Raw genomic sequence first — 13651 nt, 5'->3', positions numbered from 1 at the left:
GACTCTTATTTTGGAAAGGGAGGGGGTCCGGGAGAGGCGCTAGAAGATCAGACAGAGCAGCCCCACGCCAGGCCCCATGGATCCGAGGGCAGCCCCACATCTTACTTCAGGCAAGAAAGGCGAGACGGGGACCGGCCGATAGCATCTCGGTGAGCCATTAAGCTGCCAACAGCCGCAAGATTAATTCCCAGTGAAAACCACTCAGGAAGATCTCATTTAGCAGACAATAACTCTGCCCGCCAAACAGCCGCGCAGGGCCCGGCTTTAATTAAAGAGCCGGGGGGTGCTGATGCAGCAGCTTTAATAGGACAACGCAGAGGTCCCTGCAAGCTAGCCACAGGACGGGCCATTCCAGCACACAACGGGCCTCTGCTGTCCCTGATACGATAGTTTGTACTCGCTGCACTGCTGGAGGGGAGGGACTGGACCGGCTCCAGGTCTTAAAGAAAGCTGCCAGCCCCAGGCCCCTTCCAGCTCTGCGAAAGCACCACCTAGATTCACGTTCCTGGCCTCCCCACGCTGCCACCATCCCAGAGCCATTGCAACAGACAGCAAGGGCCAAATTCCGCTCCAGGCAAGGCCACTGGCTCTAGCCGCCAGGGCATCATTCAGATCCTCCTGTTCCAAAAGGGAGGCCTCTGGAACTTGAGCAACAGGAGAATCCGCATTTACGGTTAGCAGTACAGGGCTCAGGACACACAGGCAAACAGTTCTGATTCCAGCCAATAGAGGGCACCACTCACCCATTCTCACACACACACACACACACACCCGCTTCTCAATGTCTTTCATGTTCCAGAGATGTATTCCCATATTACTTCTGCAAAAGCATTTCATTCCAAATGTAAATAAAGCATCTCCCTGAAAACCGCCCTTGGCTGCAAACTTCCTGGCTCAGGCCAGTTGGTGCCGATCTCCATGCCCCTCTCTCTGCACTCCCCTGCCCCCCACTCCTCGAGCCCCAACCTCCCCTGCATCTCTTCCACATCCCTGCGGCATCGTTCTTGGCATGGGGTGGGTTTCACCCGGTCCTGTGCTCAGTCATCCAGCCCTGGCTTGGGGATCAGAGCCTGCGGGGAGGGCTGCCTAGAAGAAGGAGCCTGCTCCCTCAGAGATGGGGAGACTTGGGGCCAGAAGATCGGGGAGAGGACCAGCATGGGCCTGGCAGAGCGACCCTGCTCTGCATGGTCTGGCGTTAATGGACTTGCAAGCAGCTGGGTGCAGCCTGAGAAGTACAAACAGGAGAAACTGAGGCAGGGGCTGGTTGTGATGCTGGATCAAGCAAGGCCTTGCTACAGTTCTCTGGAATACCCTCCATACAACCCCTGTGCCTCGTGACTGCTCCTTCTCCTCTCCTGGCCCCTGTGCGAACAGATTGCTTTTGAGTCTCTTCATTTCTCCCTTCCTCCGTTATTCACCCCACGAGGCAGCTGTTTTCATTTATTCACCCTCCGATGCTTCCCCCGGCACGGTTGGTAATTTACACCATACGGCTTCTGCTGTCTTGTGCCCCCCAACCCCAAAGCCCCCCCGGCTGCAGTGGATATAAAAGCTGCCCTGCAGAGGGAGGTTATGCTGCACTGGATACACGTCACAAGCGTTTTACAGCTTTGGGCAATTGCGGGGTTTCTTGTGGAACATTTTAAGAGCTTCGTAGAGAGTCAGATTCTTTCCAGATGAATCTCAGAGTCATCAGCGGGAACCAGGAAAGGGAATTTCAAACACTACAAGACTCCACCCTCACTTTCCCCTTCTCATTGCCCTGTGCAAAAAACGTGTCCACCATTGGCTACAAATGACCGCAAACTGCCCAATAGTTGGGGGGGAGGGGGGTCTCTGCAAGGAGGGGGGGAGAGTTTGTCCTTCCCAAGAATCTTGCAGCAGGGAGACAACTCCTGGTGCTTCGCACAGCTGGGTCAGCCCACATGGGCAGCCCCACCGCACATCACCGAGCGGGGCTTGAACCTGGGCCCTGTAGTCCCAAATCCCAGGGTGCGGCCACCAGGCCTAGCTCACTGCCGCAGCCCCACGGCACGGCACCACACGGACACCCAGCAAGAGCCTGGAAGCGCTTCCAAGCGAAGCGGACAAGCCAAAGGAAGGGAGAGGAAAGGACACGCCCACGGTCACCCAGCAGGAGCTGCAGACATAGGACTGAAACCTGGGCCCCGCAGCTGGCAGTCTGGCGCTCTAACCCCTGGACCACACAGCCACGCCGAAAGCACTTCAGGCGGAAAGCATTGGATTTGCCTTGAGCGTCCGGTAATGGCCCAGCGCGCCGGGCAGCCCCCCGAGCACTGCAGCATCCGTCAGGTGCTCCGTGCACACCTGACTCTGGGAACGGGGCCAGGCTGAAGCTAGGCTGGAGAGAGTGAGAAGCTCGTTGCCTCAGTACAGACACCCGGGAGGCAGCACAAAGCGGGGAGAGAGAAAGCGTAAGAACTAGGGACACAGGCTCCTCTGACAGCCGCTGCTCAGCCTGTAAAGGAGGAGATAAATCCCCGGGTCTTTTAGCTGAAGAAAGGCCTCCCCCGTCGTTTGTCTCGAAAGCAGCGGGAGCAAAGCACGGCTCTGCCGTAACCGGGACCACGCAGAGCGGAGCGATGGGCAGGAATGCCGAGGCAGGCCTGGATTAGACAGCCAGAGCCCGCTGCCAGCCTGCGTCCTCGCAGCGTACCGGGGAGCGCGGGGGCTCATTGCGCTGGCTGGCAGATGCTCACCGATTGGCAGCACAGGAGCACCAAGCGGACCGGCTGAGATCAGGCGCTGGGCCCTGCAAACGCAAACACGTCCCTGGCCCCAAAGCCCAACATCCAGCAAGGGGGGAGCTCAGAGTTGCTGTATATTCTTTTAAGTGCATGTGTACACACACACACACACACACACACCCACCCACCCCCCACCAGGAGCAACAGCCTGTTGAATGCCACATTTGCGGGTGTCCTGGATGCCGAGTGGCTGCCAGTGCTGGGCGCCTTCCCCAGCTCTCTCGGCATCCAGGACAGAACGGGAGGGCTCAGAAGCCACCACCGGCTCCCCGGGCGTGACGGCGAGCTGCATTGCTGAAGACATGTCGTGGCTGGCAGGTTGTGGGCAGATTTCCAGGGAGGCTGCAGGGAGACGCTAGCAGACACGGTTATTAGCCGGCTGCATTCAGGCACTTGTATCGTCCGGCCAAACAGGCTCGGGGCCGTGGCCGGCAAGTGGCTGGGCCCACCAGCGCCCACTGATAACACCGACAGATGGCGCATTGCTCCAGGGCAGAGAAGTGGGCGCTACAGGCCACATCACAGGACTGGGGCACTGGAACACACCCAAGAGCTGACCCCAACTCAGACAGTGTCACAAATTCTCTGCCTCAGTTTCCCCAGCTGTAAAACAGCCTCAACCTTTCCCGAGCTAGAGGGCTGCTGGAGGATCGATTAATGGTTTGGAAAGTGGCGATAAATATTTCTCCGGGACCTTTCATCCTGCCCAAAGCACTTCACCTGCCACTGAAATGCAGCAACTTCTGGGGCAGAACACAGGAGCTGCCTAACAGCTCACAGCGACGCTCTTACTGGCTTTCCTCACAGCCTGCCTGGCTGGAACGCAGAAGGACCGGCAGGCAGGCCAAATTCATGTATCCACCTTAGCTGTGGTGTCCTGGTCAGATCTAAACAGCTCTCCCCGTCAGAAACCCACTCGCTGAGTATCTTCCAGGGGTCCGTTTCACACTCCCTATGGCACACGGCCCCTCCTGCAGCACACCACCCCCTAGCACGCCACTGGGGTGTTGGGGTCTGAAGGGACTCGGGGCCAGTGCCCCCTGCTGAGTCACCCACACCATGTTCTGTCCCTAGGTAAAAATCTCTCTCCTACTCCAACGTGGGGGTCCAGGACAGACCCCCAGACCTCCCACACCACGAGTGCAGGTCTTGCCACGTGACCGCCAGCGGGGGGCGGCCCTTTACCCTGCATGCAGCGGGCTCAGCTCACCAGCTCAACCGCTGGGGAAGGCAGGATGCCCAGTGGCTCAGGCCAAAATTCCTCACAGCTCTGCCAGTGCCATAGGACCAGCCGCCCTGGGCGGGTAACCCAGGCTTCCCTCCGTCCCCAGCCTCAGGGGCAGTCCCACATTCCTGAAAACATTCCCGCCTCCTTTCCAAACCAGCGGGGCTGCCGGTGCCGTGTGGGTCTGGCACAGGGTGTCCAGACGCTCCCAGACCTGGGGCTGCAGCTCCAGCCATGTGCCACCCACGGGGACCTCAAACACGTATCCCCTGCTGGGGAGGAGGGGGCAGCGCCCACGAGCTGGGGCCCTTTGCTGGCTCCACGGGGCCACCCCACCCCGACTGCCTTCAGCCTGGAGTCAGGCTGGCAGAGCTGGGGCCGCGAACACCGCAGGAGAGAGGGCCATGCAGACAGACTGCAAGGCCTCTCCCGCACTGCACAGCCAGCCAGGAGCCTTGCCCCGGGACTAGCCATTGCCCCGGGCAGGAGAGGCTTTGGGCCAGCTGCACCGAACAGAGCAGCGAGCAAACGCAGCAGCGGCCTGAATGCGCCGGGGGACGCCCCGTCTGTCCTCCCCTGGCGGGAACACGCCGGGATCCCCCTGTAGCCCTCTTGGCTGCTTGCGTGCGTTTGGAGGAGACAACATGAACCCTGGCTAGCCATTGGTTCTGCCCCCCCACAGCCTCCCCTCTGCTCTGCCTGGGGCTCTTCCCACCCCCGGGGGTGGGGGCGGCTGCAGCGTGGTCCCCTCTGCCCCTTCTAGAGTCGGGGGCAGCTCCGGAGGGGGCTCCTCCCCCCTGCATTGCAGGAGGCAGAGGTGCCTTCCTGTCCCCACTGCTCACAGAAGGGGAGGGGGAGCAGGGGAGGAGCTGCCCTGAGCAGCTGGCGTCTTTGCTCCCCCCAATTCTCAGCAACCTGAAGCCATTCTCGGGGGGGGGGGGGGGGGCTCTTCCGGCTTCTTGCAGCAGCTCTGATTGGTTGCTCTGCCCCCAAAGGCAGAGTAAAGGGGGCAAGCAGCCAACCGAAGAGCTCAAATTCACGAGTGGGCTGCAGCTTCTTGTGTCATTGGGAGATTGGTTCACAACGCAACCCCTTGTTCTCCCTATTATGGGATGACAGAGGGGGCGGGGTGCCTGGGCTGGGCCCTGGGCAGTGTCACCAGCTCTGGCGACTTGTTTGGGGAGTGACAGGTGTTCGCCCGGGGCTGGAGCCAAACGGGTGGCACGGTCAGACCAGGCCGGGTTTAAAGGCTGCTCTCAGCACCGTAACCCACGGGACTCCCTGCTGCAGGATGCCTTCGACTCAGAGCCTGGAGCTCATCCTAGATCTACAGTGGCACATCCGTGAAACCGACAGGCAAACGTTAGACTGAGAGGAGCTGCTTGCGCCAGCGAGGACTGGGCCATGAAGGAGCAGCAGGGCCTGGGAATGCCAGTAACAGATTGAGATCAGTTTGGGGTCCAGCGCATATGGCTCCAGCAACCTGAAACATGACCCGTCGCAGGGAGGGCGGAACTTGTGACACATGACCTGACAGGAGCAGAGATGGGGGCGCCAGGCGCTGCACAGACACAGAGCAAGGGACCAGCCCCGACCTGAGGAGCTCACAGGCTAAACAAAGGGAGTATCACCATTATAGACTGCGAGAGAAATGCAGCAACAGGCCCAAGGCCCCACAGGCTGGGCTGAATCCAGATCCCCCAAGTGCCAGCATCTGTCTCACCAGCCCAGCCGTCCTATCTACGTTCAGAAGAATCGCTCTTTGGTTTTAGTGGCGTAGGAGCTAAGACACATAATAGATTGCACCCTGGTTAGGGCAGTCAGTGCTCTCTCTCTCACACACACACACGCTACAACTAGATAGCCAAAGCACTAGGGAACGCGCCCCCCACCCCCCAGGGCCCAGCCGTGCACCGTCCTGCCAGCTGCTGCACGAGGGCAGGAGCAGATCTGATTTCTCCGATCGTTTCACGAGCAGCGAAGACCCTGGCTGTGCTTCACGGCGAAGACGAGGGTCAGCGCGTTGCTCAGTGTTCAGAGGCATCAGTGGATCCTGCAGGGTCCGGGAAGAACATTTCACTGCCCCCGTTTGCCTGCTGCCCGGGCATCAGTTGTCAGCCTCCGAGAGAGGCAGGGGCAGAGCTCCGATCAGGCCATGTTTGAGCTCCCCAACCTAAGGGCAGGTCACCTGTGTGACGAAGTGGGACTGTTCTGAATGTTTCCTCTGAATATTGTGGGGGTGCCTCAGTTTCCCCTAGGCAGTTCTTAAGTATCTAGGGGGTGGGATAAGGGGGTATGATTGTTGCAGAGCCCTAGAGGGCAGGGGTGTGCAGGGGTCCGGACACAGAGAATGGCCGACACCCTGTTTCCTGGCAACGGATGGCCTGGCTCTTCCCCCCTGCAAGGTGAGAGCTAAAGGATTGGAGAACAAAGGAATCCGGTGACCTTCTGGCCCGGGAAAGGGACAAAGCCCAGAGGAGGAGGGGCTGGAGGGAGTTTCAGTTTGGGGCTGGCTGGGACATGGAGTGAAGGGAAGACGGGGTTGTCTGGCTCACTGCCCCCAAAATGGACCCAGCTGAGGGGTCCGGTTCTTTGCACCTACAAGCTCCGTGTTAGACCATGTTCCTGTCGTCTAATAAACCTTCTGTGTTCCTGGCTGGCTGAGAGTCACGTGTGACTGTGAAGTTGGGGGGCAGGACCCTCTGGCTTCCCCAGGACCCCACCTGGGCGGACTCGCTGTGGGAAGCGCATGGAGGGGCAGAGGATGCTGAATACTCTGAGGTCAGACCCAGGAAGGGGGAAGCCGGGTGAGCTGTGTGTCCTGCAGACAGGCTGCTCCCAGAGAGGAGACTTCCCCAGAGTCCTACCTGGCTTCATGGGGAGCAGTTCCAGAGCATCGCCCGGGGGCTCCGTGACAACCTGCAAAGCGGCATCTCTTCCTGCCTGGATGCTAGCCCTGCCGGACAGGGAGCAGCCAGCCAGGGGCATCAAGATCGGACTCTGCACCCCTTTGCAAACCCCGCACCAGGCCCGCATCTGGGAAACCTTCTCAGACTCCAGCCAAACAACCCCCCACCCGCCCCCTCCCCCCCTGCAAGCAGGAACCCTTCTCTTGCTCAGGCCTGGCCAGCTCGTTGCTCAGAGGCCTCGCTCCTATCCATCGTCCCCCGCCCCTCTCGAGCCAAGGTGTGATGAGCACTGGGAGGAGCCACTGTCCATCAGGGGCATTTCCTCTGACCTCCCTAGAGTTATAGTGGGGTCGGGATGGACAATCTGGCCCTGCGGCTTGAGCGCCCCCCAGCGGCAGCCCCGATTACAGCAATATGGCGTACCGGACACTGCCTGCTCACGAGCCCCTCCACCACCCCTCCCAGGGCCGGGGTGTGCAGAGAGGAGATCTCACACACTGGATTGTTAGCAGCCATCTCGGAGTCCCTGGAGCGCCTTATTGAAGACAAGCCACTCTCCCGGAGCTTTCTGTAGGGCCCTTATCAGCAAGTATATCTACACACCACAATACTCCACAAACCCGGCCAGCCAACACCTCACAGCGACACTGGGAACTTCACAGCCCCATCTGGGACAGAGCAGAGAATCCCCATTTGCTGTTAGCAGTATAGAGTCTAGGACACACAAGAGTGCAGTTCTGAGTCCAACCACTAGAGAGCAGGGGAGACCTCAGGCACAAGCCAGTGCTTCATAATACCACTGCTGTAAGATGCCAGCCGGGTTTTGTTTGAGAAGCGAAAGAGCAGGTCTGGGGTGGGCAGGGTGTGGGGGAAACACACGCACTCTTTAGAAGGAGAACGAAAAGTTAAATCTCCCAGCTACAGCTGGGAGAGCGGGCGGTGGTTACTGGTCACACTAACAGGGCCAAGCACAGGCCCGTGCTGCCAGCAAAAGCCTGCACCGGATGGACCCAGCTGCAGCCACGCTCGTTCCATCTGCCGCCGGGTTCGCCAAGCAGTAGCAGGTTGCAGTCTTGATGGAACAGGAAACGTCTGGGGAGAACCCCTAGTACTGCCGCGAGCCATGGTGGAGAGGCCCTAAATCACTGACCTGTTGGGCTGGAAGGAGCCTTGAGCGGTCCTCCAATCCAGCCCCCTGCGCTGAAGTAGGACAGCAGTGTCCTGGGCCTCCTCCAGGGACTTCACAAGGCTGGGTCACTATCGAACCTGCCACCTTTCAAGCTCAGCAGCTGCCCCATGACCCTGCTGAGAGAGACGAGCATCGCCTGCTCTCCCTGCTGGGCCCCAATCAGGATTCAATCCAGTCTCCCCTCACCTGGCCCCTCTCCAGGGTCGGGCCCTTTTCACTCTGTTCCCAGGGTCTCTGCCCTAGGCCCCTCACCATTCTCCCCACCTGTCTCCACACCCCTGCACACCATGCAGCCAGGTCCCCCAGCCACCACTTACCTCCCCCTCCCTGGGCAGGCCCCAGCATTGGGCGCTGCCCGACTAAAACCCACTAAGGGTGAGTGGTGGGGTCCGGGCACCTTAAGGGACTGGCAATGGGAGAGGGCACCTCTGCCCAGCTGCCACCCAGCCCTGGCTGCTCAGGGGCTACGTGCAATGAGTTTGGGGGGGGTCTCAGCCTGGCACCCACCAGTACAATTGGCCCCCTTTGTTGGCCAGGCCAAGGACCCCACAGTGGGGTCCCCTCCCATGGGGGGGCACGACAGGCCAGCGGAAAGACACGTAGGGGCGCTAGCAGCAGGGATGGTTTCAGGATGAGAAAGTTGGATCTCAGACCCCAGAGCCGGGCTGGCCTGCCTCTGCTGCCCGAGACAGCGCCGGCTCAGGCCACCCACACAAGGGCTCTTCCACCGACATGCCCCACTCCACAGGGATCCCCCCACAGCGGGCAACCTCCTGCCCTTCCTTAGCCAGCCCACTACCCCCTCCTCCCACAACGGCACCCCTGAAAATCAGGGCTCCCCAGGGGCTACCACGTTTGCAGACACGAAGCCAGGCTCCCCCCACCGCAACCTCCCTGTCCCACGCCCCCTGTCCCCACTTACCTTCCTGGGCCGGCAGAAGCCCCGGGGCAGGATGCAGGAGAAGAGGTACTTCCCCCAGCGGATCATCAAGCCGAAGCACCAGCCGAGACAGGTCATAGCTCACTCCTTCCCGGCTCCCCCGCAATCTGCAGCCCCCAGGGGAAGGTGGTTTCCAGCTAAAACTCCAGTGGATGCTGGGCAGTTCCTGAGCTCTGAGGTAACCAGTGGCTCCCGGCGTATGGCTGGGCTAATCCCGACCGCCCCTCACCGTGCCATCAGCACCGCAGAGCCGGGTGGCCATCAGGCAGCTCCCAGCCCCTCCTGAGCGACCTGGGTGCAGCTCTTGGGGCCAGCGCCCCTCAGTCCCTCGCTGTGCGTCCCGTCCAGGTGCCGGAGACGCCGGCTAAACCTTCCCCGCTCCCTGGCGGGCGGCACAGCCAGACCCCGGCTGCGGGACAGGCAGCAGAAGCCAGCAGGGCCCTGCAGCGTGCGAAGGGGCAGCCAGCCTGCAAAGCCTCCCAGCGCCCCCCGAGGGGCAGGCTGCAGAGAGCGGGCTGCACCCTCCGGGCCGCCCAGGGCCCAGCTCACACGCACACGAGCCAGCCCAGGCACTGCTTCCCCTCCGGAGCCGCCCGGCAAATCCCACCCCCCATTAGCTAATGAGATTCTCCCCCCTCTCCTCCCCCGGCAGCACGGGTCGCTCAGGCTCTGGTGCCTTGCAGCTGCTGGCCGCTCCGCGCGCTCGGCAGCTCATGTCCTTCACGGCGCTCGCTAGGGCGCCGGGCTCGTCCCTGGAGCCGAGCGATGCTGCGCCAAAGCCCCTGGGATGCAGGGCAGGGGCGAGCAAGGCACAAGGGGAGGACTGAGAGCACTCGCCAAGCCCTAGCTCTGGGCCCAGCTGGGCAGGGGGAGCCCCCTCCAGGGAGATTCTGCTGCTTCCCGCTCATCAATGGGATTTCTCTGGTGTCTCCGCAGGCAAATCATCAATGTTTCTATCCTCCCGCGCCCCAGTGGGGCAGGGCCGGGCTGTTACCCCCATGGGACAGATGGGAAACTGGGGCATAGAGCGCCTAGCTGACTTGCCCACGGTCACACCGGGAGGCTGGGGCAAAGCGAGGATTTGAAGCCTGGGTGCCAGCGAGCGCTCTAACCGCCAGACCGTCCTTCCTGCTTCAACAGAGCCCACGATGAGGTGCAGAGCGGAGGGGCGTGGGGCGCTGGCAGGGGGTACCCTGTGCTACGGTTCCTAGCCAAAGGGGTTCAGTGATTACGGTGTGGAGCTAGAAGGCAGGGCTCTTGGGTTCTAGTCCCAGCTCTGCCAGTGCAAATGGAGGTGAGGCCCTTCCCTACTACCTGCCTCAGTTTCCCCCATGCAATGGGGTGAAGGTCTGCTCACTTGGCTGATAGAGAGGAGCCCCAGCTCAGGGCTGCTGGTACAGAGCCTGGAAACCCCTGCAGTGCCAAGAACCGGCCCTGTTGCCAGGTGCGCTGACGCCCCCGCCCTGCACTGGAACCAGCATGGACATTTCAAACATTAAACCCCACCCAACACACTGCACTGCAGTCATCAAAACATGGGGCTGGACGGGACCTCGAGAGCTCGGCCAGCCCAGCCCCCCACGCTGAGGCAGGGCCAGGGAAACCTAGGCCCAGCCCTGACAGGGGTTTGTCCACCCTGCTCGTAAAAACCTTCAGTGATGGAGAATCCTCCCCCTCCCCAGGCACCTGTCCCAGAGCTTCCCCACCCACGGAGTTAGAAAGTTCTTCCGAAAATCCAACTGAAATCCGCCTTGCGGCAAACTGGGCTGATTTCTTCTTGTCCAAGCCTCAGTGGACATGGAGAACAATCCATCACCGGCCTCTTTACACCAAGATTTTACATGTTTACAGACTCATCAGCTCCCCCCTCAGGCTTCTCTAGACTAAATGCGCCCAGGGTTTTTAGCCTTTCCCACTAGGTCAGTTTTTCATTTTTATTCTTCTCCTTGGGACTCTCCACAATGTATCCTCATCTTTCCTAAAGCGCAACGCCCAGAACTGGAAGCAGGACTCCAGCTCAGATCTCCCCAGTGCTGAGCTGAGCGGGCCAACAACCTCCCCTGTCTTACATACAACACTCCTGTGAAGACACCCGAGTGACAATCACCTTTCTCACAACATCACACAGGGGACTCATTCGAGGTGTGATCCACGAGAACCCTCAGGTCCGTTTCAGCAGCGCAACCTAGCCAGTTATTCCTCACTTTGAAGCAGCATGTTTGATTCCTAAGTGAAGGACCTCGCACTTGGTCTTTACTGAAATTCATTTTCCTGATTTCAAACCAGTTCTCCAATTTCTCAAGAGCATTTTGAATCCTAATCCCCTCCTCCGAAGTCCTTGCAACCCCTCCCAGCTTGGTATCATCCCAAAATTTTATAAGCATCATCCTCTCCACTCTGTTATTCATGGTGTTAATGAAAATATTGACTAGTATCGGACCCAAGACCGACTGCTGTGGGACCCCACTAGATAATGGTCCACTGGCAAACTGGGAGGACGTGAGAACTACTCTTTAAGTACAGATTTCCAACCAGTTGTGCACCTCCCTTATGGAAATCTCATCTAGACCATATTTCCCTGCTTGCAGCCGAGGATGTCTAGCAAGGCTTTTGACACACTCCACATGACTGTGGTTACATATCACACTTGAAAAATAATCATTTGGTCAGCAACACGAGTCTCTCTCCTCTACAGAACTAATATTTGGAATTTTTCTACTTCAAGGGATAACTGGCCTCCAAATGCAGGTACTCCATGTTAAATGCAGGTTCTCCATGGTACAGATGCAAATGCTGACGTACTACCATGCAGTGGTTTTGTTCCATCCCTTGACTCTTAAGTGTCGCATTCTTGACACTCTAGGCCAAGTGGATTATAGTGTGGTCCTCAGCGCAGAGGCCTTGTCTTACAGCATTTCTGTACAGCACCATACCCAGCAAGGATGAGCCAAAAAACACATGCTATTCACGTCTGATGATAGGTGGCGTGCTGCTAACAGAGCACGGCGTAGACCTCAGGAGGTTTCAGTCGTCCAAAGGAATTTTCACGTCTCGTGAAACAAAAGTCACCCAGAAAGCTCGGAAGCAACAGGAGTAACTGGACAGCGTTGCTCTTAGATTTGATCTCTGAGAGAAAGGAGATGTGCAGATGTGAGTCGTGTGGATCAGTGCTCGACGGCAAGGTTGTCGGGGCTGGGGGCAGACCATGTCCCCATTGTGCCAGGCACTGTACAGACACACACACAGATGGTCCCTGCCCCAGCTGAGATCAGGGCCCCGTTGTGCCAGGCACTGTACAGACACACACACAGATGGTCCCTGCCCCGGCTGAGATCAGGGCCCCGAAGTGTAAGGTGCCGCAGACACACAGCGAGAGACGGTCCCTGCCCAGCTCAAAGGAGATCACTAGCTGACTGGCGTGGGGAAGGGGGAACTATTGCTCCATTTTATGGATGAGGAACCGCGGCACAGAAAGATCCAGTGGCCAGCCCCAGGTCACACAGAAGTCGGCAGGAATTGCCACTAGACCAGCCTCCCTCCCCCAAAGCACCCCTTAGGGGTCCCCCCATCCCTAGCGAGGAGCCTAGGGAAACAGCTGATCCTCCCCATCCGGGTGGGGGAGCAGAGAGGGGCTCTGTGGGGAATGCTCCATGATAGGGGAGCCGAGCCCCCGCCCAGCGGGCTGGAAGCCAGCTCTGCTGATGGAGATGGGGCAGCAGGTGACGAACGGGCAAGGGGCAGGGGAGTGGACCCTCAAGCTAGGCTCCATCAGTACTTTGCTAATGCTATTAACCTCCCCCACCCCCCAGGGAAATCACAGGATGCTCCCAATTACCCACTGCAGCAGGCAGGAGAGGGGAGGGGGACTAGAGAGTGAGCTGCTGGCGGGGGGGGCCTCGATCTGGCCAGCGGGGGTGGGGGGAGCCTGGGTTTTCCCATAGGCCCGAGGGATCTTGCTCTAGGGCCCCTCGGCACAGCCCCAAGGAATTTGCCCTCCCACATTGGTGGGGAGTGGAGAACGCCCCCCCGTCCCCCCCCAGCCTTCCTCTGCTGAGCCCCTCGGACTGCCAGCCCTCCCAACCTGCCTGCCCCTGGCCCAGCCGCTGGCCCGGGTGGCCACCTGCCAGCCCAAGGGAGCGGGGGGGGGGGGGTCGCAGGTTGTGGGGAAGCCAGCGGGGGTCACCCTCCAGCTCCCACGAGTGGGTGAGCCTCAGCCCCCCTGTATCCCCACTGAGTGCCAGGGCCCCACTGCCTAGACAGTGACTGAGCTGCCCAAACACGAACACAGGAGCCTGGCTCCACAACAGGGCCCCCCCCGTCCCCAGGGAGACCAGCCCCTCTGTCCCACCGCTGGGAGAGCGGCTCTCCTGGCCCGGGGCAGGGCGCCGACGCTGGCAGCAGCTGGCCTCTGGGTGAAGGAGAGGCCCCCTGCACTGCACTGAGCAAGTTTCGTTCGGTGCCAGGACCAAGCTCAGCAGGGCAAACTGGGCTGAGTACGCCAGGCTCACTGGGTGCCCAAGGACCAGGCCTGGCCTAGGACGTGGCCTAGTTGGCAGCCCTTCCACCACACCAGCCTGGCGGGCTCCCAAAGCCAGTTCCAATAACCACCCCCGACAGACA

At 60.0% G+C, this 13651-nt stretch overlaps 1 protein-coding gene across 1 annotated transcript in view; it reads right to left on the bottom strand.

Annotated features, from left to right (window-relative positions):
- TNS1 (tensin 1) overlaps positions 1–9163 on the bottom strand; it is a 273763-nt gene extending 264600 nt beyond the window's left edge. The window contains exon 1 of the mRNA XM_074967030.1: positions 9014–9163. Within this exon, the coding sequence (XP_074823131.1) occupies positions 9014–9109 (96 nt within the window). The 5' untranslated portion in view covers positions 9110–9163. The remainder of the gene's footprint in view (positions 1–9013) is intronic.
- Positions 9164–13651: the final 4488 nt, after the last annotated feature.

This window comes from Natator depressus, chromosome 11 (assembly GCF_965152275.1).
Source record: "Natator depressus isolate rNatDep1 chromosome 11, rNatDep2.hap1, whole genome shotgun sequence".
NCBI classification, from domain to species: domain Eukaryota; kingdom Metazoa; phylum Chordata; order Testudines; family Cheloniidae; genus Natator; species Natator depressus.
Note: the sequence above shows the minus strand (reverse complement) of the source record. Positions and strands in the feature narration are given on the sequence as shown.